General features: G+C 36.1%; 1 protein-coding gene across 1 annotated transcript in view; it reads left to right on the plus strand.

Annotated features, from left to right (window-relative positions):
* Nucleotides 1–26915, plus strand: part of csmd2 (CUB and Sushi multiple domains 2) — a 967861-nt gene that overhangs the window by 848392 nt on the left and 92554 nt on the right. Inside the window, exons 42-44 of the mRNA XM_039739491.1 lie at nt 10378–10494; nt 18491–18700; nt 22899–23087. Of these exons, the coding sequence (XP_039595425.1) occupies nt 10378–10494; nt 18491–18700; nt 22899–23087 (516 nt within the window). The remainder of the gene's footprint in view (nt 1–10377; nt 10495–18490; nt 18701–22898; nt 23088–26915) is intronic.

Genomic DNA, 26915 nt, shown 5'->3' on the forward strand with positions numbered 1-26915 from the left:
CGTTTTTTCATGTTTTAGTAATAAGTGACAAAATGTCGACATGAACTGTATAATGTGTGAATGCTGAAGTCCAAATATCAAATAAACACTTTCACAAAAGGTTCAAGTATAATATGACCGTTTCCATGGTGCAGCGGTAAGAACTGCTGACTTATAATCCAGAGATCGTGAGTTCGAAGCCACTTCCCCCGCAAATTTATCGTTTGGAGTATTGAGCTGCTCTTATTGTTAATATTATACAATAAAAACTGCAAGAAGGCATGCAAATGCATATGAAAAATATGAATAATGTTGCATCAGTGCCACAATGTTTTACAAAATGTACTATACAGGTCATAAAATGAATTATTTCAAATATCATATATACCTATGTCTCTGTTTTTTGTCAGTGCAGCATATTTCCTGACATTACGGTTGATTTTGCCGAAAGTTGTAGCCTAGCAGGCATATCCAAACTGTAAGCTAATGTCAAATGATGTTAAGCTTGTCTAATAAATACTTACACATGACACGACACTACACTGCTGAGCAGATTGGTTAACATTCATTACTCTTACATTAACCTAAACAGAAATTTGAATTAACTACAGGCAAACCTACCTGCTTTTCGGTGTTTCATTAGCGGGAAATTCGAAGCTGAAGTTTTAAACCTTCTAGACATCTAACTTCCGGTCACCGTGTTCCTTCTTTTGCAAATCAGAAAGTCAGGGCTATATTGTTTTGCAGCTAGTTTCTGATAAAAATTCCAGAAGGATCAAATAAAGTAACATAAACCTGAAATGTCAAAATGAAAGCTTTACTGTTTGTATCCAAGATGAAGAGTTACAGAAACAGAAGAAAATCCCAACTCACACACAACATGGTCAAAGAAATGGTAAAGTTAGTTTGTGATCTATGCTGTTTACAGTCATTTCATCTTGCATACTCATCTTATTGTGTGTGTGTGTGTTTGAAAACATACAAAATAATTGTCTTGTGTTAAAATGAATGGTGGTAGAATAAAACTAACTTTACGCAGAAGATAACACCCATCAGCCATAATGAGGAGTAGTCCAAAAAGCTTTTTTGTTTGTTTGTTTGTTTTCTCCTGTTAACTGCTGCTTTTGTAGATACTGAATATTTACTCTTCAAAGTTGTTTTCCCATAAATAGCAAATACTGTATTTTTTTTAAATCCATGAAATACTGTATTTCTTGTCATAAACCCAGATTAACACATGTGGATTGCAATGGGAAAGAGAAATGTATTTGACCTGCGTAAACTTATGTATTTTACAATAACACATCATAGCATCTCAAACTAATTACCTGTTATTTTTTCACCTTTAAGTTCAGATGTATTACATGTATAAAAAGTGATATTAAAATACTTGTATACTTCAGTTGTTAAGAATAGATTTAAATATTTTCTTATGTTTAGTTATTGAGAAAATGACTTGATGATAAAATCAGGCTAAATGTTAAGCTGTGTCAAATACATGTCCCACTCTTATTTTCCTGATATTATCCCTTATTTTATATCAATAAATGTACCACTTGCACAATGCATGTATGTTTAATACTACATGTATTTTTTAAATATTGTGTATGAACATGAAAAGCCATCTACTGAATTCTTGTGATTTATATAAAACACATTAGAATTGTAGTCAATTTTTCTAGAACCTTTTCATATGGGTCACGTCACCTGTCAGTGGTTTTAATGCTGCGGCCGCTCAGTTTATGTACAGCTAAGAACAATGTAGTGGGTGCTCAAAAAATACATTTGGAGTCAACAAATGTATTTTACTTAAGAACTGATAAAAATATATTTATATCCTAAAAAAATGTGAAACAGACACATACAGCACAATGTGAGAATTAATGTAGGGAGCAGATTGTGAGCCATTCTGATGGCAAACTGAAGCAGGTCATCAGGCAGATAACAGCTTAAAAAGGTGATAAGTGATTGTGAATAGTTGTGTTCAAGTACCTGCTAAAAGGTTTGTGTTGTCTGTGATGGCTTGCTTGTTTAAAACATCTATGAATGTTAAGGGGAATTGTTGACGACTGTCTACTGAGAATTTGGTGGTGTTAAATAAGCTGCAGCTGACAAAACCATATAAAGAAAAAAACATTGCACAGAAACTCAGGAGTGAAATTATGGAGTATCCTGAAAGCAGACATAAAGGCTTGGGCATTATTACATTGTTAAAAGGATAGGTAAAAAATAAGAATGTTGCCCAGTTGAGAGTTAAGGAAAGGAATAAGAATAAATTATTGAAAATAAAAGAATAAACTATGCTTTTGAACTGACTGTTCTTTGAAAAATCATTCATATGATTCTAGCATCATGGTGTTTGATCTTTCACACCATATATCATCAGAATAATAAAACAAAATGTCTATCAGTAGATTTACATACTCTGTGTAACTTGTCCACTTATGCTGCCAGGGAAACTTTATAAGTTCAGCCAAGAGCTAACAGAAAATAACTAATTTAATAGCTAGTTCATTCAAATTAAATTAAGCTGTTTGTTTCTCTCTTGCTTTGTCTCTATAGATGAATGGATAGATAGATAGATAGATGGTCACACACTATGGTCTAAACGAACACCAGAATGATAAAAAGGCAAAAAAATTAAAAAGAAAGAATACCCTTTGGGGTGGTACGGTGGAGCAGTGGTAGCGCTGCTGCCTCGCAGTTAGGAGACCCGGGTTCGCTTCCCGGGTCCTCCCTGTGTGGAGTTTGCATGTTCTCCCCGTGTCTGCGTGGGTTTCCTCCGGGTACTCCGGTTTCCTCCCACAATCCAAAGACATGCTGGTTAGGTGGATTGGCAATTCTAAATTGCCCGTAGTGAGTGGTGGGTGTGTTTGTGTGTGTCCTGCGGTGGGTTGGCACCCTGCCCAGGATTGGTTCCTGTGTTGGCTAGGAAAATGGATGGATGGATGAATACCCTCTGACTTGGCAGTCAAGTCACACTAAGGCATTATACAAGTGTATTGCTGATGGGATAAAGGAGCCCTAGCTTTGTTTGTTAACGCACTTCTGCTGGATAATTTGTTGACTGAAAGTACTCATTTTGTCATGGAGAGAATGTGTGTACATGCACATAGCAATAGTATTCCACATAGGATACAGCTACACACACGTTCGCAGAGATCCCATCTAGAGTGTGCCAATTGTCAGTCATTTATAAGATTCTCGATACAGGGATTCACAATCACCAACTCTAATAAACATGCAGGTGTCATCACAACACATAAAAAACAGAATCTTTTTTGGCTATATGTTACTTACTAACCAAACTGTCTTGCATTTACTGCAGTTGTTCTAATTATTGAGGAGTGACCTAAATAGCCTTGATAAACCCTGTGAGAAAGAGTAGCATCAGACTCAAACTTGGTACCCAATTATTATTTCAATCAGATAAAAGAAAAAGTATAGAAAATATAAAAGCAATGTGGTATTTATTAATGTAAAAAATAAGAAATAGAAGAAAATATAACAGAAAATAAAATAGACAGCAAAGTCTAGATATAAACAGTTTTACAAACGATTACTGAAAATCAGAAGTGTCTAGCTGTGTATGTTCTGGGTGGCTTTTGGCTTAGCGATCAGCGTGGTTCATAATTACATTTTCTGACATCTATGTCAGATGATCTCATGTGTCATGATCTGACATTGCCCTTCAGTCTTTGGTTTTCTTACTCTTTTTTTCTCCACTTTTGTCCTTTTCTTTTGGTCCACCAGACAAGTCATATTTAAGTTAGAATGCACACGTGGGACTTCAGGACATGTGACATTGCACACATTTGATTGTCCATCCCGCCCTGATGACAAATAATTCTGATGAAACTGTTTGATCTTTTAAATACTTCCACACACCTTCCTTTCCCAAGCTGTTAAACTAATCTGTTAATTACTTCTATGGACAAGTTCTGTGGGATGTGCTTATTTTCTTTTCCCAGGTAATAAAGTAATTAGGATGAGTGGAACTATTGTATAAATTACTATAACAATACAAAAGGATTCTTGTAATCCCTGTAAAGAAGATGTGAAAGATTAAAGGAATGCAATCTCCTAGCAAAAGAGTGTGCTCTGTGTTTTGTGTCTGCTCTGGTACGTCACTTCCTGAATAGTGACCGGGCATAGAAGCTCTTTGGTGTGGCAAATGTCAATAACCAGTTCCTTGGTTTTACTAAGTTGCAGACAATTCTTACTGCAACAAGAAACAAAATTCTCCACCTGACTCCTATAATCTGCCTCATCCCCCTTATTGATTTGCCCCATAAGTGTAGAATCATCTGAGAATTTCTGCAAGTGACATGACCTGGTGTTATATTTAAAGTCAGAGCTGGTCAAGAAGAAGTGAAGAGAAGTCAGGACTGTTCCTTGTGGTGTTCCAGTGTTGCTCACATCCCAATCAGAGACACTACAAGTCTGTTCGACATGTAGTTCATTTTCCAGGACACCATAGGCACATCAAACTGCATATCTCTGAGCTTACCACTTAACAGAAAATGCTGGATGGTTCTGAAGACACTGGAGAAATCATAATGTGTGTATTTATACATTCAACTTAGTGGCAATCCATATTCAGGAATCCATATACTCTATTAGGAACATCTAGTTCTAGTGAAGCTATCTGACTGTGGTATTTTGTATATCATATGAATTCATTCTTACTGTATCACTGTATATCATGACTCATAAGTTTTGCTGTTGTTTGAACCTATCACTTGTTTCTTCATGTTTGGTGATGTCCAAGTATCTCTCATTTGTAAGCTAAATAATTGGACTTACTGAGACAGTGTTAAGTTCTGATACCTCGCATATCTAACATCCTAAACCCAAATTCTGCACACTGCTGTATTCTCCCCGGTTAAAGGGTTGTCTTCAAGTACTCTGGCTTCCTTCCCATATCCCAAACACTTGCATGTCATACTGATAGGAGATTGTACATTGGTTCTTTGTGAGTGTGTGTATGAGTTGACTTTGTAATGGACTGCCACCTGATCCACTGTTGGTTCCTGTATTGCATCACGTGCTGCTGGGATAGATTCAGGTATCCTATGACTCACATTTGAATTAAGCAGATCTGAGAAAGTAACTTTATTAAATCTGCCCTCCTTTACGTGTATAACTTTAATAGTTTTTTATGTGCCAGTTTCAACTCAAAAGTTGTTTTTGACTGTTAATGGTTGATGTTTACTATCATTTTCAAAATGTATTAAGGTTATCTGTCTTTCAGCAGAAAGGGACAGATGTTATTGTTGTAATTTGGTGCATTCCATAAAACAAAGAAGAGTTTGATTATTCCTATGTAGATGCACATCAAAAATCACAACTGTTTACCAGTCTCTGTGTTTAAAAATTTATTGATTGGGATCTATTTTCATTTTATTGGTAACAGCAACCACATTTATTTCTATAGTGTATTTTCATAGAAAACATGTAGCTCAAAGTGCTTAACAAGAAGTAAAAGAGAAAAATGCATTTACAAAGAATAAAGCAACTCATTATTTACATGCAAAACAATACATGCAAAAATAAATAAATATAAACTTACCTAATACAGATAAACAAGTAAGTAATAGAAGTAGTAGAGTACTTGTATACGGAATAAATTGCTGATTTCATTTTTAAATGTGTCTAATGATAATTTTGATGCTATAATCAGTTTGCCAGGAAGAACAGGAAAATAAAAACTTGAGCTGACGCGATGCTGTAGAAAATAAAACTGCAGGGGTTCCAAGGCCAAAAGACCACCCAGCCCTAATGGGCATTCCACTAAACATAAATGTGCTAAAGTAGTTCCTCATTGTTTTCATATGCTGTCCTACAAGATTAGATGTTGTGGGTCTCATTGAGAGTTCCATGTTCCTTTCTTAAGATTCCTTAAGGGCATCTGCAAAGCACTTTGATCAGATGGCAGAGATGCAAGACGCCAAAGCATAAAGCTGGAAAAAACAAACAAACAAAAAAAAAACAATAGTAGAGGTTAGTTATAATTGCATATCTATAAAGTATATGATGTTGCAGTACATATTATAATCTTCTAGAACTGGCATACATATTATAATCTATCACAACTGTCTCTTCTCATGGTTCATAAAAACTCTCCAAAAGATTAATGAAAGAACTTAATATTTACAAGCCTCAGCAGTTTCTTGATTAAAATTTCAAAATTTCATTCTGCCGTTTCCTTTATTATACATAACCTTTAACCTTGTGCGTTGATGGCATTTTCATATTGCTGAGAATGTGTGTTACTTGCCTGTTATGGCACTAAGGAATTATAGATGAAATGCTCTTTTCAGTATTCCTTACATTTAAACATGAAAAAATTGTATTTGATGGGAATGTGAATACAAGAAGACTGGGCAAAACCTCTGTACAGAATGGATAAGTTAAAGTGTAACACCTAGATTTTTGACCTTTTACTCCTCAGTAATGAAATCCATGGCTTTAAGAATGCTCTTGAAAGATGTGAGAAGCTAATTCTTCCTTCTCATTCTGCACAGTCTATCTTCTTCCCAGCAACTATTCTGAACAAGAATTCATTCCAAGTTGGCTTCCACTGCCTGATTGAAAATTTCTTTTTAGCATTACCAGTCTTGTCTGGATTTGAATTGGTGACCTCTGACTGGTGCACATCTTATCCTATTGGAAATCTTTATAACACCTCTTGTTTCTTAATGATATCTAACACATAGAAAGTAGAAATTTCACTGTGAAAAACCCTGTGTTCAAGAAAGAAGTACTTCTTGTTATTATAGCAGGTGACAAAAGGAGATCATTAGTTTGGATGCTACAAACTAAAAAGGTGAAAGATCCTCTATAATTGAGATTTTACTTAAGGATTACATTTTATTAACACTTTAGTGGTGTAGCAGGTTGGGAGCATGCAGAGCAAAATAATTTCAAATTGTATCTTTGTTTATAATTTTATTTAAAAAAAACAAAACACATTAACAAAATGCATTCCAATGTAGAAAAAGAAAAAAAGAAAATTCTAAAGACAATCCATGAAACTGAAATTTAGTAACCAACCCACACTGAGCTCATTGCTATGTGACACAGGATCTCTTCCTAAGGTGGGTAATCACATAGAAAAAAAAAAAAAGAAATAATATTAAGAGGTTAGGAACAGACTGGATGTGCTTACTATGCAATCATACTAATGAATTCTTACCAAATGCTAAACAAAATCAGTGAACTGATCCTTGTAAATAGAATTTGATTTGTTTTTCCAGTTTGAGATAAGACAGAATGACACTTTCCTACTGACTTATAGAAGTTGCATTAGGATTCTTTGATTCTTCTAGTTTGGTAGAATTTGTTTTTGGCGTGATGTGGTATAGAATATCACAAAGATATTTTATAGGACATTGTTGTTGTATTTAGTATTATTCAGGATAGTGTTCTAAATCATTTGAATTGATTTTTTATCCATGGCTGTCTGAGAGTTGGATACACATTTTTGCCCAGAACAGTTTTGTTTGTGGAGCTTTTCTTAAACATGTCATCCTTATGATGTGGTCATTTGATGACATCACTTATGATTTTGATTTTGCCCTGATGCATTTTATAAAATTTTCGACTGTGATTTTAAGTGAATAGTGTTGTGGTTGACAATGTTGAACTAGGGCTGGACAATATATCAAATTGTGATTTGATTCAATATTTAAGAAAAATCAGTATGCAAAAGCCAATATCTTGATCCTAAAAATATCCAGTGCACTTTCTAACCATGGCCCACATGTTGCTTGGCAGTGAAGAATGTGAGACAAAATTCAGCGAGGATAGAAAAGGAAAGTTTAGAACAGGTAGTTTTAACACTGATGTTTGCAGATTGTTTGGTTTTATTTATGATGAAATTTCAAGCAGTGCAACATCTAAAGGTAAAACACAGTATTATGTATGAAGAAGCTATTCAGGTATTTGTGCAATATTTGCTGTACCATTGCATACATTATACCACAGGCAGCAGGTGCAAGGAGACAACACCCTCATTGACTTACCATATTGCAAAACAAACTTTTGCCTGCTTAAATGGTGTTTTCAAAATATTTGCTCTTCGTCAGTGTTCAGATAACTACACAAACAATTAATTCACATCAAAAGCAACACATTCATGCAGCATTAAGTCTTCATTTTTTTTTTTTTTAATTTCACGCCGTCTCCGTTACTGAAACGTTACATGCATGAATAAAAACAAAAGCATTTTTTGTGAATTATTCATTGTTCATGTATCATTTATGGAGTTAAACCAGGTGTCTCTGATAATGCGGGAGGTCCCCAGGGTTTTCACGTAGTCATCCATGCATGCAACAGGATAGAGGGGTTGGGCACCACCACACCCACCAATGACGCTACTTGGTTAAACTGCAGTATTTCCCACTGTATTTTTATTTAGGAGATGAATTGAGCTTTCTAATTACTATAATGGATATTCAATGTAGAGCATATTTTGCATTAACATTTATAAACATCTTGTCCTGCTGATCTTTAAATTTCTTAAGATTATCAGAGGAAGTCCAATATACAAATATATTACTTTGTGAGCAAAGATTAGTAATAAGATAATAAAATATAAATTAATGAAAAAAAAACTTTGATTTTATAATGGCAAATTTTAATAGGCAGATGTTTCTTCACTGTTCATTGGGATTGAACGTGAAAGTAAAGTCTTGCTGGGTAGTTGCAATGGATCCATTTCCACGGAATTATCACCACCCTCCACAGAATGTACATTATAAATCAGAGGTCACTAACAGGCGGACCACGGTCCGGCTCCGGACCCAGAAGCAGTCTCATACGGACCCAGACTTACAGCCAAAACAGAAGGTTATGGTTTTAAAACTGACGGGGCGCTTCTATTTTATCCGGCGCAGCTTTTGTAGTCTTTACGATAATGTTTTAGCGGACGAGGAAACGACAGACCAATTGTATGCGCGTTAAGCCATTTCACGTGACACTACTCAGCCAATCAATTCTGTGGATTCTAGGTGGTGAACATTGCTTTACTTTACTTTACAGCGCAGACAGATGAGAGAGTTAGAGGCAAGGAAGAGAGACGGTGGAAAGAAAAAGAAAGATAGCGATACATGTAGAAAAAACAAAGGGAAAAATAAGCCAAAGAAAGTGGGAGATACAGACGATTGCGTTGTCTTATTTTGAAATGCAGCCTTACTTTTATTTAGTAAATGTAAGAACATTATATACTGTGACAGAACATTATACACATCTGCAGTCATACATACATGTTCAGTTCTGTGTTACGTGACAATAAATATTGTCAAAAAGTTTTTGAATTGTACTGAACTCATTTGATTTGAAAGTCTTGTATTGACTACATGCAGATGCTGATACAACTACTAGGCTACTTAAATATATATGATACTAAATAGTTAGACAACATGATCTTCTGGACCATTGCTTCAAGAAATGTTCTCTAATTGGACCTCTTTAGATTTTAGTTGAATACCCCTGTTATAAATTGTGATTACCTCAGTAATCAATCAAGTGCTTTGACTTCCCTTATGTTAGGCACAGAAAGAGAGTGAGCGCCATGTTTATTGACTTCAAGACACAAAACAAGCAAGGTGCTGAAAACAATACATACAATAGAAACTCTTAAGTCAAGGATATATAAAGCAAAAATAGTTTCTTTAAAGCATAGATGTTCATAAAATTGTTAAAATTTGAAAAAAATAATTTTCCTTTGATAATATTTTATATTATTGTGAGAAAATATACATATATATATATAAGTTTTGAAATCTGAATAGAAAACATGTATTTACATGTCTATATGTTATTGATCTTCAATGCTTACTGTGATATATAATGAATATAGCATTTTGGGTCAAAATAATCGCAATGTCAATTTCAGTCCACATCGCCCAACCTTAAATTGAACTAGCTTTAAACTGTAAATGTGAAATTTCCCTGACATCATAAGAGGGTAAATTCTTTGAAATGTATTGCTGTACCTGGAGGTCCTAACTACATCTTTCTCCAAGCAAGGCATATGATTAGAGATGAATGAAACTGGGTTGACTACTTTTAAAAAAGTTTCTAATTTCTAATTTAAAAAAAGGTATATCACTGAAAGTTCAATATGAAGGATAAAAGTTGAAAAGAAATAAATCTGCTATCATTATAGAGATCTTTAAATGTCATGATATCTGGTGACTCCATGGACTGCATACTGTATAGGTTAAGGAAGGCTGAAATGAGTGATTACTTCTGAGAATGCTACTAGCATTTTATCGACTTGTATTCTTCAGCTCGGCTTTTTGCTATTAGGTGCTTGATTTTTGATGTCACTGCAAATAAAGAAAAGATCCAAAAAAGGCAAGTCACCAATATCTGTTTATTGTATTGCAGCTCAATGTGGAGGCACCACCGAAGAGCTAGAAGGAGTCATCCTCAGTCCTGGATTCCCAGGCAATTACCCAAGTAACAGTGACTGCTCATGGAGGATCTCCTTGCCTGTAGGCTTTGGTCAGTGCTCTCATGTTAAATGTTGGTAAATAACTAAGGAACATACATCAATAAGTGCAGTGTGACTTTATTCCTTTTGGTTTAATATTACTTTGATAAATGTTTAGAATCTTTTAAGCACAAGCCTGCTATATTGTTAAACATATTTTGTTTTTCCCATTTTATTCTTTGATGATGTTCAATGATGTGTAGATTGTCTTTTGTTGCTATTCCTTTTGCTAGCAAAGCTGGGAACTATAATTAAAATATATTAGTATTTGCTTAAGGTGAAAAACACATTTCACAGTTATCTACACGACCATTATAGTGGTCAGAGTATGGCAGGTGTATATTGTCATCTCTTAGAGGATCTGTGAAAAGGGGGCTTCTAGTGCCAACTTAATCTCAAAAGTGCTGCTCCAAAAAGAGAATATGAGGCATAATTCATGCCATAAAGGGGATTTGAAACACAGCTAAATTTACTGCAGCATTCATTCTGCATGTTTAGGGTTTCTTTTCAGGTTGATGATGTTTTTGACCACCTTTTTAGGTTATGCTACTGTTAGAACAGGTGGACAATTTTTCTTTCTCAGAATGGAATGAATCTTTCATTTGCTTAAGGATATCAACCACACTCCAAATACTAAACAACTAATACACTTTTTGGCTTGTTTCAGTTTTCTATCAATGGGTCCTTGTATTGATTATTTTGTTTTAACTAAGCAAGCACATGCCTCTTCTTGTAATTGTTACCATAGCGGGACCCTGGTTTGATTTTCACCAAGGCAATTTAAGCAGTTTTTTTCTAATAAGCTTACATTTCTGTACTGTTTTTCTCATATTTCTTTTTTAATTTGGTTCAATAGTCATTTTGTATCATTTCTATTTTATGCTTTTATTACTTGTGACATACAGTACCTCACTTAGGATTTATTTTGAGAGAAATCAATTCAGTGTAGTTTTAGTTTAAACAAGAGCTATTATGTGAAGATTAAGAAATGCATGCTGTGTCTTCATACTACACAGATTCTAGAAATATGCAGATATGCCCATGAATGAAGAACTGAACCTGTTTTCACTCCATCCATCTATACAGAGAGTTATCTTGCAGATATTTCATAAAAAGTGCTGCACTCATATTGCAGCAGTGTGCGTCCATTTAAGGATCAGGATATTTACTTTGGCAGCACTGGGCAGTTTAAACCTCAGATCACATACTACAAAGTACCTTGTAAAGGCAAGTCATTCATGTAGCCTGCTAGACCTTCCTACTTCAGTAAGTAGCTATACCAGTAGCTTTCTCTGCTTTTGTCTTCAAACAACTTGGGAGACCAGACAGCAGTTTTCTGCAGATGCAAAGCTAAAAGTCATTGACAAACCCAGCCTGTCATTTTACTTTCTTTGATACATTTCTGTGTTTTCAGCTTGTCACAGACCTCAGCCTTTTATAGTGAAAACTTTTTAAGTGTTTCTAGACTTGACAGGCTCTTTCTCTTTAACTGATTTCCACAAATCTAAAAATCATATACAGATGTGGACAAAGTTGTTGGTACCATTAAAATTCATGAAAAAGTGGTGTATGCCTCCTTAAAAGTGCTGACATGAAAGCAATTGTCCCATGTATATCTGCACCCCTTAGATATGTAGTGAGTAAATCAAAGCTAGTGTGAAAAGAGATAAAGTATTGCTTAATCCATAATGACCTGGACACATTTGTTGGTATCCCTAGAAAAGATCATTAAGAATTGGATTTTTCAAACTAGCTATTTTCTTTAATTAGTATTACATATGTCTCCAATCATACAATCAGTCATCAGACTACTTAAAGGATAAACTTAGTCACTTTGCTGTTTGGTATCATCTTGCGTTCCACACTGAACATGGACCACAAAGGATAAAGGAGAGTTGTCCGAGGAGATCAGAAAGTAAAATATAGACAGGCATTTTAAAGGCAAAGGCAGTAAGACCATCTCCAAGCATTTAAATGTTTCGGTGTGAAAAGTTATGAACACTATTAAAAAGTCTAAGCTCCATGCAACTGTTGACAACTACCCTAGATGTGGCTGCAAGAAGAAAATCAACCCCAGAATGGGCAGCATGATAGTGAGAATGGTAGACAAAAAGCCAGAGACAACTTCCAAAGAGACACAAGCTGAATTCCAAGGTTAAGGTTAGTGTCTGATTGCACCATTCGTCTCTTTTTGAGTAATAGTGGGCTCAATTAAAGAAGACCTAGGAGGACTCCACATAAAAAAGCCAGACTGGAATTTGTTGAAATACATATTGACAAGCCACAATGATTCTGGGAGATTGTCCTTTGGATAGACAAGACAAAACTTGAGCCTTTTGTCAAATAACATCAGCTATATGTGCACAGACAAGAAAATTAAGCTTTCAAAGAAAAGAAAGTCATACCTATTGTGAAACATGGAGGAGGCTCAATTATGTTTTGGGGCTGCTTTGCTGCACCTGACACTGGGTGCCTTGAGTCTGTGGAGAGAACAATGAACTTTTAAGACTATCAACACATTCTGGAGTGAAATGTACTCCCTGGTGTCAGAAAGCTCGGTCTCAGTTGCAGGTCATAGACACTTCAACAGGATAATGGTCTAAAACACACAGCTAAATAAACCTAGAAATGGCTAAGAACAAAACATTGTATTATTCTGAAGTGGCTGTCTATAAGCCCTAATCTGAATCCTATCAAACATCTATGTGTAGAACTAAAACATGCAGTCTGGAGTAGTCACCCTTTAAACCTGACACAGCTGGAGCAGTTTGCTCAGGAAGAGTGGGCCAAACTACCTGTTGATAGGTACAGAAGTCTCCTTGAGAACTGCAGGAGTCACTTATTAGCAATGATTGACTGTAAAGGTTGTGCAACAAAATATTAAGTTAAGGGTCCGTCCTTTTTGTCCGTACAATTTTCATTTGTGTTACTATTTGAAATATTCTGTTGAATCAAAACTCTAAAGCAAAATCTGATTTATATTAAACTTGGAATAAACAATGATCGGTGCCCATTACTTTTGTCAGTCTGAAGTTATTTCGGAGACAATTGTGGGTTCTTCTTTTTTCTTGGAGGTCATACTAGCAAATTTGTTCGTGTCTGTACATTGATTATACACTTGCCTTTGTTACCAGCAGTGACATTTCCGAGTCTGCATTGCAACATGTACACAGTACAGTGAAGTTCTCATTGGTATGTGATGACCAACATGTTGCCACTCTGGCACTGTGATCAGTTGAGTATTACAACATTTTCTCAAAAGGTTGGCATTCATATCTAAGATAACCACATTACTTCAAAGGTTACAATTATAATTGGACAGGAAGGTAATGTGAAAATATTCATTCCATTACCTTTTTCCACATTTTACTGTCACACCATTGAAACATGTTTTTAACGGTTCTATTGAGGTTTGTTTTAAATAAACATTGGGTAATTTTTTAGAGTTTCCATTTACAACCAGTTCTTTGTTGTGTGTCCTTGTCCAAAAACAAGTTCTTTCTAGATAGCTGACAAACTGTTAAGCTCATTAGGCTTTATAGACACATGATAGCCTGTTAGAGAAAATGAAGAGGCAGTCAAGGCTACTAGCAATTGACTAATTTAAACAAAGAGAAATAAAAGATTTTAACTTTCACCCATTTTTAGTTGTATAACTTTTTGAGTATGCTGCTTTTCTTCATTTTTAGCTTTTTTTTATTTTGTTTAACATAATGCATTCTGTAGTCACTATAATTATAGTTTTTGGTAAAAATAATAACTTTAATCCCTACAGTGGTTACTGTTGATATAAGACTGGCACATTCTCATTATGTTTGCATGATTTTTTTTTTGTTTTGTTACCACAGCCCAAAGATGTACATGTTAGTTTAAGTTGACTAGACAAATCTGCTGTTATCTAGGTTAAATACATTTTTACCAGAATAAACATCTAGATTTCCTGATCAACAGATCACAGTCTGTTAGGTTAGAAAAACTATATTTCTTCCACCCTGACACTAAACTCTGGCATCCACGGTGCTGTGTGCTGAAACCCCCTACTCTACTCCATCTTCTCTTTTGACCATTTCCCCATACATGCCATTATGTTCATCGATGGCATCACAATAGTAAGCCTCATCAGTAACCATGATGAGTTTCAGCCTGCAGAGAAAAGGTCCAGCACTTAATGGCATGGTGCTCCAACAATAATCTGGCCTTAAACATCATGATGTCCAAAAAATTTGTTGTGAACTACAGGAAGTCCAAAGACTGTGGATAAATTCCTGTCTTCACCAACAGGACTATGGTTGAGAATGTCTCCAGCTTTAGGCTCCTGGATGTTAGCATTTTTGGGAATCTTCATGGTCCCTCAGCAGCTCCGCCTTGGTCAAGAAGGCACAGAAGCATAATTACTTTCTGTTGAGGTTAATGAAAGTCTCAAATGTTTTCTCTGATTCTAGTGATCTTCTACCACTGCACCATCAAGATTGTTCTGACCAACTGTATTAGTGTATGGTATAGTGATTTCACAGTCTCAGATAGGACGTCCCTGCAACAATGGTGAAAACTGCCCAGCATGTCATTGGTGCCTCGTTACCATCCGTTAAAGACCTCCAGCACAAACAGTGCCTGCAGAGGACACATAGCATCTTTGAGGGCCCCTCTCACACTCTGTCATGGTCTGTTTTACTTTTTTACCTTCTGAGAGCCAGTAAAAAGTGGCAGCAGAATTAGGAACAGATTCTATCCTGTAGCTGTGACCCTGTTAAAATCCAAACACTAGACCATCATCACCCTTCTCATCTCACATAAAAAACATACTGTTGTGACTGAGGGGAGTCCCAAAAGCACAAGTTCAAAAGCACGTTTGATAATTGTCCACTAGAGGAAGAAAATATTGTCAAAACTCCAACTAGAAACCCAAAGGAGAGAGAAAACTCTTTCCAAAAGCTTTTGTGCAAATAAACCTTTTATTTTTGTAATGCATAAAGCTCTGAAGAGCACAACGGCATTACCTGAATAAGCAAAGCAATCTACAGTAAACAAAGTCCCAATACAGTATCCAAAAATCATAGTTGAAAACAGAGCACAGGTTCACAAAATTCAGAAAACACAAAGACAATAGCAAAGGCACAATAATTCAAGAAACTCTACACTCCCTAGGGCATTCGAAATGAATAACCAGGAACAATGGAAGGCCCTTCCATGTATAGGATGGAGGGCCATTCCTGGTGGTGATTGGCAGGTGGCAATGCCCCTTGGGGAACCACCAACAAAACACATGGGACATAATCATGGCAATTTTCACTTACAAACGAGCACAAAGAAAACTTTACTGTACAAAATAAAAGAAACATAAAACCAAATAAATTACATGAAATTAGACACTATAAACAAAAAAAACACAACTATGAACACCAGCCTGGTGACTGAAACATGACACATACATGTGGAACCTTCATATTTTAAGAGTCATTAATCACTCTGTATACACTTTTGACTTGCTCTTCTCTTTACAAATCTCTCACTGCTGCATATATTTATATTCATCTGATTGCTAAATTACTATTTGCACTTCTGGATAGAAGCTACACAAAGGAAAAGCTGCAGGACCAGATGGAGTCAGTCCTCAAGTTTTTAAGGTCTGTGCTGACCAACTTTGTGGTCTTCTCTGTCACCTGTTTAGTTTATCCCTATGGCTTCAGAAAGTGCCACTGCTGTGGAAAACATTTTGCTTTGTTCCTTTTCCAAAGAAGGGGAGCACATCTTCACCTAATGACTACAGACCAATGGCACTTATGTCTCACATCATTAAGACCTTTGAAAGACTGGTCCTGGACTATATGAGTCCTCTTGTGGTAGACCACTTGGACCCACTGCAATTTGCCTATCAGACAAATGATGCAATTATTCTCACCTGGATAAAGATGGCAATACTGTGGTGATTATGGTTCTGATTTCTCCAACTCCTTAGATATCGTGCTGCCATCCCTATTAAGGGGTAAACTCAGAGAAATACAGGTGGATGAGCATATGGTGTCCTGGATAATGGACTATATGTCAAGCCAACCGCATTTTATGAAACTCAAGGACTGTGTTTCTGATACGTTTGTGAGCAACACTGGAGTACGACAAGGAACCGTCTTGTCTCCTTTTCTCTTCATTATGTAAACCTCCGACTAATAACACCAGGTCATGTCACTTGTAGAAATTCTCAGATGATTCTTAACTTATGGTGTGTATTGATAAAGAAGATGAGTATAGGAGTCAGGTGGAGAAATTTCTTTCTTGGTGTAAGGAGAATTGTCTGCAACTTAACATCAGCAAAACCAAGGAACTGGTTATTGACTTTTGTCACACCAAAGAGCCTCTATGTCTGGGCACTATTCAAGGAGGATGTAGAGCTGATCCACTCCTACAAATACTTGCAAGTCCACATTAATGACAGTTTGGACTGGTCTTGGAACACAGAGGAACTATATACAAAAGGGCAGAGAAGGCCATTTTTTTCTTAGGAGATTGTTCTCCTTTAATGTGGGAAGTGACATTCTTCAAACTTTCTATAACTACATGATGGCCAGTGCAATTTCTATGCTCTAGTGTTCTGGGCTGGTAACATCACTTCAAAAGAGGTCAATCAAATCAACAAGCTAATTAAAAGGGCAAGAACAGTTATTTGACACACTCTGGACACTCTGGAGGTAGTTGTGAAGAAAAGAATTAAAACAAAACTGATTGCTATTATGAACAATGCTGCAGATCCCATCTCTGACCCACTAAAAGTGAGTAATTTCAGCCAATGAATCTTTCAACAGAAGTGTGTGAAGAAACACTACTGGGGCTGTTTTACACCAACAGTAATACATCTGCATAATGCCTCACTGTAACTATGACAGCCATGTCAGATCCTTTCTTTCTTTTTAGTTTTCTTGCTTTATAGTCATTATGATGTGTGTTCAGACTAAAGTATGTGTGTATATTTATTTCTTTATTTCTTTATTTTCCTATTTACGTGTTTAAGAGCTTCAGTAAGAAGGCAGATTTTCCCCTGTGACAAATAAAGTTTTATCCCTCTATGAAAAACTGCATGTCATTGTCATGGCACTTGTACTGTGTTCAATTAAATCTAATTTAACCTAAACTCCCTACAACCTGTCAGAGACATGCTTTGTTTGGAAAATGTTTGGGTAGATGGGTGAAACCTGATAGTTCCAACTAAACAGGACCTCTGTTGGCCGGTTTCAAACCAGTGAATCTCAAAATGTTACAAAGCTTAAAACAATGAATTTATATAATGAACCTATTGTATTGTCTAATCAAAATAATGATGAAATTTTGCTGACCTGTTTCACTACCAGCCTGAGTATTAGACATTTACCCATAAATAGTAAACAGAGACAGAAGTAAATTACCATCTCATTTTCATTTGAGTAATAAATTATAATCCTGTTTGTGAAAGTGTACAAGCATGAATAGTGTCCTATATGCATCTTTAATATAGGCTATCATGTCATCCATTTTGTAAACTGTATGTCAAAAATAAAAAAACTGGAGGAAAATAAACTGTACAACATCTTCTCTCAAAAGTGCTGAAATTTTAAATGGCAACCTTGCTGTATACAGTGTATTGAAAGTTGTCTATAGGAAAAAGGTTTAGAAAGCTTGTTTAAATAAGAAGCTGTATGTGACTTCAAAATTGCTTTTTATTCATTATTTTATGATAGCTTAAATGTTCTGTAGATTCATGTATTTGAAGGGCACTGCAAAGGATATGTAAAGGTCTCCACCTTAAACTTGAGAGCATGTTTAGCAAGGTCATAATATCTCCATGTATCACAACTGGGACAAATGTTTTCAGTTTCCTGCTTTACCTCTCCTTTACATTCAGTATCATAAACCGGTGTGTAGTGCCTCATTTTTTCACCAAAGTAAATTTAAATAAGACTAAAACAAAATGAAATTTTAAAAAATAATGGCAGTTGCTCAAAAGTTTTGCTGCTAACTCTTTTTTAATAATTTTTCTAGGGGCTCATATTCAATTTAGCAACTTCTCTACAGAGGCAAACCATGATTTCATAGAGATCCGAAATGGCCCTTTTGACACCAGCACTGTGATTGGCCGGTTTAGTGGCCCTGACCTGCCTCCATCTCTTCTCACCACCTCCCATGAGACAACTATTTACTTCCACAGTGACCACTCACAAAACAAACCAGGCTTTAAATTTGATTACCAAGGTAAGAAAAAGCTTCACAGTTTAACCTTTTTTTTTCACCCCTGGATTCTCATGTAGGTGATTGGGCTTTTGCTGTTACTTTACAGGATGAAGAATTAAAGGAATAATATCGATTAAAAACACTTTAATTAATGCACCTTTATTGACAAATTTAAGTGGTCAAAGCCCATACATTTTTCTTCATTGTCTTTCTTTGCACTAAGAGCTGTGGTGTCAGTTTGCAGATGGCTACCCTTTTACTATACCTACTGACAACTGGTTTGAAGTGGAATTGGTTACAATGTTTATTTCATTGAAGCATTTGCCTTTTAAGAATGAGCGTAAGAACTGGGTAAGGGAACATCTTGAGAAAGCCCAGTAATAGAGCTAGAAGGATGCACTAACAGGAGCAATGCATTTGCCCAGTCAGATGACAGTAGGCCCTGTAGATGAGCCGAATTGTTTTCAAAGTGCTACAGGCAGAGGAACCAAAGAAGAGGTTCATAGAGACTGGGAGATTAGGGACTTGATTGCCTCTTATTTAGTCAAGCAGCAGAAAGGGTTGTCCTGGACACACAGTTCCTTATAGATAACTGAGGGCTCAGGTAGTACAAAACCTGTGTCCTCTAGAAGCAGCTCTATTCTGGGGTCTCCATTTCAAACACAAAGCCTCCTCAGACTATGTGTATAACTCCAGAACTTGGTCTAAATTGGCTCTGGCAGGTTCAAACCAGCAATCTTAATATCTGTATCTAAATCTGACAAAAACAATTAGCCTGATGTAATAGTCTCCTCTTGGTCTTCACTCTCACCCTTGTTTGCAATCATTTTCAGGAGGAAGAAAAATAGTGTGAAGGATTTGAGGAGAATTCATTGTGGTACTGGGCAAATGAGGGAGCCACACTGTCAGATTCAAGACAGATGGTTCTAGAGAGACACAGGGTTCTTGTTTTGTGTTTAATTTTATGTTTGTCCTCTATTCATCCCTTACTTATGCCTCTTGTATTTAATAAATGCACTTCTTTAGCATCAGTCTGGGTCAGAAGAACTCAAAATGTACTTGTAAAGTGCTTTGTAAAGAGCATTCTATAAAATCAAGGTTGTTTATTAGACATAAAACACAAAGTTACAGATTTCCTCCCTGTCATGGGAATCGCAACTAGTCTTTCTTTGAGGTCATAGAAATATTTAAGCAATTGTAGCATACCTGTAAAGTGCCTTAAGATGGTATTGAACTTTTTTCTTCTGATTAAGTGCCTTTTCAAAATGAATACATTTCATTAGAATGATGTTACCTGAGTAACAAAACTATAGCATTTTTAGTTCACCATTTTAGTTCTAGGAATTTAGAGAAAATGTGAAAAGATTAGATTCCATCCCTCTTTTTCCTCTACCTGTTAGGGAACTGACTGGTTGCTTAGTCATTGTCTGCAAAGCTAGAGCACAGGCTTGTGAAGAATAATTTAAGAGCCCTTGGGGCTGCAGATTAATTCTTTGGACTGCCTCTCATTCTCAGTCTTGGTCACACATACTCTCCCTTTATAATGTGAGTGGAACCCTATATTAAGTTAACTCATATCAGTAATATTAAAGACAGCGAATGCATTTCCATGCCACTGTCTCTCTTTCTCTCTCTCTCTACAAAAGATTTTTGAAGAAAGACTGATGTAATTGAACATGATTGGTGAATTCAAATGGGTATAAATGCGTTCTGCTACTTGTCCCTGGGATATGGTTGCCTCAGTTTGGCTTTATTTATCCTTCTGACACAGTTTCTTAAAGCACTCCGCTGAGAGCAATCTTAATATCTGTATCTAAATCTGACAAAACAATTAGGCTGATGTAATAGTCTCTTCTTGGTCTTCACTCTCAACCTTGGTTGCAGAAAATCACATCATTTTCATTGCAGATTTAATAAAGGTTGCAGAAACATGGATATCATTTACAGCAACCAGTAAATTAAGTCAGGTCGGACAGCTCCATTGGTGATCTGGGCAGGAAGTTGAGAGGCCTTTTAGAAAATAATCCTGTACAGACACATTGTTCATTTGGTGCCTGACTAAGTGACTCATTTTACTAATTCAATTTTCAGCTGTAATATGGAGGTCTTCCCTACTGTCTGCACCAAAATAAAATAATATAAGTAATATAGAAGTGGTAAGTTTATTAATTTAATTCAGTTTTTACTACCATTATATATTTACTATCTTTGTTTTTTATTTTTTCCTTTAATATTTTTAATATATTTACTATTTTTATATCTTTATATATTTACTATCTTTATACATTAATAATGTATTATAATAGGGTTGTCAGAACAGGAGGGTAGTGGCCCTGCCCCTAAGATCTTGCATCCAGGTTTCAAATCTTGTGACCATTCACTGTCTATGTGGCACTTTCCTCCCAGTCCCAAAGATGTGTGTGTTGGACTATCGATTCTCAATTGTCACTGTTAATTTGGGTGTGTGAATGGGACCTGCAATAAACTGGTGTCCCATCCATGGATCATTCTTGGCTTAAATTTGATTCTGTAGGGTTAGGTCCTGACCACATCAGAAACCTGCATTAGATTACATAGTTTTAAGAATGTTACGTTGTGTTACTTTTATAGCCTTAACTTGATGAAAGTGATGTGTATGAGAAAGTTTAAATAATGTTTAACTACTGTATACACTGATCAGGCTCAACATTAAACCACGGACAGGTGAAGTGAATAACATTGAGTATCTCATTACAATGGTACCTGTCAAAGGGTGGGATATATTAGGCAGCAACAGTCAGTTTTTGAAGGTGATGTGTTGGAAAAAGAAATACTGGGCAAGCATAAAAACCTGAGTGGCTTTGAGAAGGGCTAAACTGTGACGGCTAGACGAATGGGTCAATGCATCTCCCAAACGGCAAGGATTATGAAGTGGTTAGTACCTACCAAAAGTTGTCCAAGGAAGCACAACTGTTGAACTGGTGACAGGGTCATGGCAACCCAAGGCTCATTGATGTGCAGGGTAAAAAGAAGGCTAGCCCATCTGGTCTGATCCCATAGAAGAGCTATTGTAGTTTCAATTGCCAAAAAAAACTAATGCTAGGCATGAGAGAAGGGTGTCAGAACACACAGTCCATCACAGTTTGCTGCATATGTGGCTGCTTAGTACCAGAAAGGTTAGCGTGCCCATATTGTCCCCCATTCACTGCCCAGAGCACCTACAATGGGCACATGAGTGTGAGAACTGGACTTTGGAGCAGTGGAAGAAGGTGGACTGGTCTGTTGAATCATGATTTCTTTTAGATCATGTGGACAGCCAGGTGCATGTAATTCATTTTCCTATGGAAGAGATGGCAGCAAGATGTGCTATGGGAAGATAGCAATCTGACGAAGGCAGTGTGTTGCTTTTGCCAAAGTTCTGCTGGGAAACCTAGGGTCCTGATATTCATGTGGATGTTACTTTGACACATACCACCTACCTAAATATTTCTGCAGACCACATAAATTCCTTCATAGCAATGATATTCTTTGGTGGAAGTGGCCTCTTTCAGTAGGATAATGTGCCCTGATATACAACAGAAAATGTTCAGGAATGGTTTGAGGAACATGACAAACAGGTCAAGGTGTTCACTTGGCCTCAAAATTCCCCTGGTCTCAATTCGATCAAGTGTCTGTGAGATTTGCTGGAAAACCACCTCACAACTAGCAGAACTTAAAGGATCCGCTGCTAATCTTTTAGTGCCAGAAAACACAAGACACTTTTGGAGTCTTGTGGAGTTCGTGGCCGGAATGGGTCAGGGCAGTTTTGGTGGAACAAGATGGACCTATGATATGTTAGGCTGGGGGTTTGAACATTGCGGCTGATCGGTATATACAGTCAACAAATGAAAATGAAATGCACTATGAGTTTGCCCCATTAATAAGAGTTAGTATTATCAATTTATTTATAGAAGGCATTATTCATTTATTCATACAAGGTATACTGCTATCCTTTACCTTCTGTACATTAAATGGGTGTTTAATGAAGACAAAGAAGCCCAGGTTGTTATGCAATAAAAATAAATGTAATGTTCTGAATTCTTTTTTTTTCTACCATGTCATATCAATTTATAACATTTAACAAAACATGAAGCAGGCTTTTCTTTCTAAGCTTATTGTCATTAGAATTTTATTTTAATTTCCAGATGTCCTATAGATCTAATCTATATAATTATTTACTTTTTTCTTCTTGCACCATCAGCTTATGAACTTCAGGAGTGCCCAGATCCAGAGCCGTTTGCCAATGGCGTGGTCAGTGGTGCAGGTTACAATGTGGGCCAATCCATCTCTTTTGAATGCTTACCAGGCTACCAGCTTCTAGGATATGCAATTCTGACATGTCAACATGGCACCAACCGTAACTGGGATCATCCCTTCCCCAGGTGTGAAGGTAGGAAGAAAGATACTTCATTTCTACTAATAATTGAGTTGATCATATAGAAAACCGCAATAAAGTGGTATTATTAATTATGACAGGAAGCATTTCTAAGTGGCCACTTACAACTTTGAGATAATTCATTTTGTGGTGTCTAGCTAAAACAATAAAATGAGAATATACCTTAAAGACTGGTGTTCAGGTTCTGGAAGTTTACAGTGGCAGATCTTAGATGCTAAGGTTGCAAAGGGTAACGGTTTTTTTAGGGGCAATAATATCTCCTCATAAGGGCAGGTAATCAAATATAAAGGGGTAAATGACAGATTTGCAAAGGGTAATAACACTAGAGGAGGGCAGATAATGAGACGTTAAGGGTAATGACACATTAAAGATGAGTGATAACATGTCACTCACTTGAGGGCAGGTAATGACACCTTCATTTGGTGGGGAGAGGGGATGCATGATAGATTACTGGTAATGACCCCTCATATTAGCGGGTAATGACTTTACAGAGGTCAGCAAATGATAATTCAAGCTTTAGTGGAGTTTCCAAGTAATGATAAATTATGTACCTGCTAACATTGTTAGACTTATTGTTTTATATTTTTCTGATGACTTGGTAATACTCATTTAAAGTGCCATAATTTACACATTAGTATAATGCCAGTGGGTGGCAGTTGCTGAGCAAAAAGTTAAGTGGCTTTCTCTGTGATGGCATTAGTGTAGGTAATTGTTTTGAAGTAATTCCTAAAAATGACAGAAACTCTGTCACACTGAAATATTCCAAACATTTAACTATCTTGTTCAAGTTTGTTGTGGAGAAGCATGTTCCAAATGAGATTACTTTTTTTTTTTGCAGTTTCTCAATAAGCATGCTCCGTATTTTTGGACTTTAAATGTGCATTAATGACAAAGTTCACTTCCTGTTTTCTTTTTTTTTCCTTTTTCAAACTCATCAACAATACCTAATTTTTTGTTGCGTTATATTATAGCTATCCCACACCACAGATTAAACTAATGTTGCTGCTGCATAAGAGAGAGAATTGCCCATCAGTGTCACACTGTCCTCTCTCCATTCAGTATGAACTGGAATATATATATTTGCCCTTCGCCTTCCTCCTCCCATTTCTGCCCTCTTTAGCTTTTTTGACAAAGATGGATCACTTCCAGCTCTCAGTAAATTAAGTCTAATTTCATTATTGCCTTTCTGCTGGATACTTGACAGCATTTCCTATTTGATGGCTTGCTCTGGCTGCCTGCCACTGGATTCACTGGGAGGTGGAAAGATTCCAAAAGCATTATTGCTCTCTAATGTTAGAGAGCAGGGGTTCAATGGAGCATGTCTGAAATCAGCAAATAATTTAGTGTTTTCTGCCTCTGTGTCCGAACACAGTAGAGACTTTTTAGCAACGCCCTCCAACCTCCAACACCCCCTGCCACCAGGCTCATCTCTGCTAGAGTTACAGCATGACTGTCACAAAATCTATGCATTTATTTATTTATTTATTTAATACTGCCTCATCCATTTATGCATGTCTGGTAGTTTTATTTATTTCCTAATGCCTCCCACCATGACTGGCATATTGGCTTTTAAAAAATTAGCTGAATTGAAGAGTGATAATATTCATATGAGGAGTAAAAGGTTCTCGCATTTGGATATCTGCAGTACAGCTCTTTTCAGCTTTTTAGCAGGTTAGATTGGTTTTAAGTGGTCTTCTTATAGGGCTCCTCATTTGAGAAAATAAGTTCAATAAAACATTACATTAAAGAAGATGTTTACTAACAATCTCTAAAAGCGCAAATATATTATAAAAATAGTGTTTGAGGAGACTGTCTTTCAGATTCAATTTTTGTTGAATGACATATATTAATAACTCTGAAATAACTAATAACAAGCTCTTCCTACATAAAAGTCAATTTGGATGGTCAGATGGCTTGCTGTAATTCTCTTTTGAAAGCATAGACATAAAGAGATGGACATAATTATTTATGTAAAAATAGTGGCCAACCCATGGAGTTTGCAAGCACTGACATAAAGTGAAAGTGAATGTCTGGTTGGGGTCTTCTGTGGCAATGTTACTCAGTATTACTGTATACATATAGTTTAACATAACCAAATCTAACCACAGACCAAGGGCTATGGCCAGGTAATGTTAGAAAAACAAGTGCAAAAATCAAAACCCAAGGTAGGGAGATGATCACTGTTAGTTTTTAGACACCATTGATGCTACCCTTAGGCAGTTAATCAAATATCAGTTCTTGCTGTAATATTGATGTATAGTCAGCTGGGAGGGGGCTCCCCCATCATTTTTCAGTACATTACATTCTTAAGTTCCAAGATATGCCTATTTCCCCTCCTTTCTCTTTTCATTTTTTATTTTTTATTTTTTTTGTCATCAAACCTGTTCACTTATTACTAATCCTACTTTTTCTCAGAGTCATCTTCTAAAGCCACTTAAGTAAGAGCTTAATTGGAGCTTTGTTCAGCCCTTGTTTATTTCTTCCCTCGCCTCTTTTCTGTAACATTTATTCAGTTATAGAATTGAGAAATATAAAGGTGAGCACCAATATCATTCGGTTATCAAGTATTTATTTTTGTTTGGTTGCTTGCAGCCATCACTTCTCTAGGCTGTATTCAGACAGTAGCTCTTTCCTTTTTCATAAGTTAAAGCTTTGTTGAAATTGAATGTTTTGAACCCTCATCTTTTTCATAAATTAGATCCTTTTTTCAGTTTGATTATCTTTTAGTCCTCTTGGACTATTGTATCATTTGCCATTAGTTTTCTTTTGTGTAAAATGTAATGCCTAAGTAGACTATCATAGATTGAATTATTGTTTAGTTGTCTCACCTACTCCATATTCTTTATTCTTTTTTCTAAGTTATGGAAACTGATGATTACATTTCTCAAATTGCTCACAATTTAACCCTACTGTTTCTATTGTGGAATGGTTTAATATGCTGTTTGATATTAAAATACTGTTAATTAAATTGCACACATTTCTTTTAATGTTAAATTCAGCTTTATGGGGTTTTCTTATCTCGATACAATTGCAATATTTCTGTGGAGTCTGGAAAGACCTGAGGTTCTTCTTTGTGTCTGGCTTTGAAATTGGTTGAACATTGTCATTGTCAAACCCACTTAGTCCTGAACAGGGTCACAGAGGGTGCTGGAGCCTATCCCAGCTAACATAGGGTGCAAGGCAGGAACAAACCATTGAACAAAAGATTCATTTTTTCAGATTTAGATGGAACTAAGCAGTGAGAAGTAATACAACCATTAGACACAAGTTACACAATTTATTTTGTGTAAACTTACATTAAGTGTCTCAGATGGTGTAAAAGACTAGTCTCTGGTAACACAAAGGAAAGCATTTGCAGAACGCTACTGAAAGACATACTGTAATTTCCTTGTTAGAGAATCATTTACAATGCCAAGGGTTCAGCTTCCCGTTATATTTTTCCCTGTTAAAATTGCCGTTGCTTACACTGTAATAAGCTTGCCTATATTAATACCTAGATGAATGTGAAATGACAGTTTTTGGCTATTTGGGGTGTAAGCGGGAGCCAAAGTTCACAAATGTACTAAGAATATACAGTGTGCAGTAAAATCCTGGAGGCAAAATCAGAAAATATGCAAATCAAAAAGCGCTACATTGAGCCATTTTTATTTTTTATTTATTTACTATTTCTGATTTGGAATTTGAGATAAGTCCCACCGATCAATTACTTGATTGTAGAAAATTTTAAGTCAAGAATGAAATAATGGTGATTCTGTGGAACTTTCCAGAAGATTTATACTCGCATCATAATGTTGCCAGTGAATAATCTGAGATTGTTGAAAA

Source organism: Polypterus senegalus, chromosome 17 (genome assembly GCF_016835505.1).
Source record: "Polypterus senegalus isolate Bchr_013 chromosome 17, ASM1683550v1, whole genome shotgun sequence".
NCBI lineage: Eukaryota > Metazoa > Chordata > Cladistia > Polypteriformes > Polypteridae > Polypterus > Polypterus senegalus.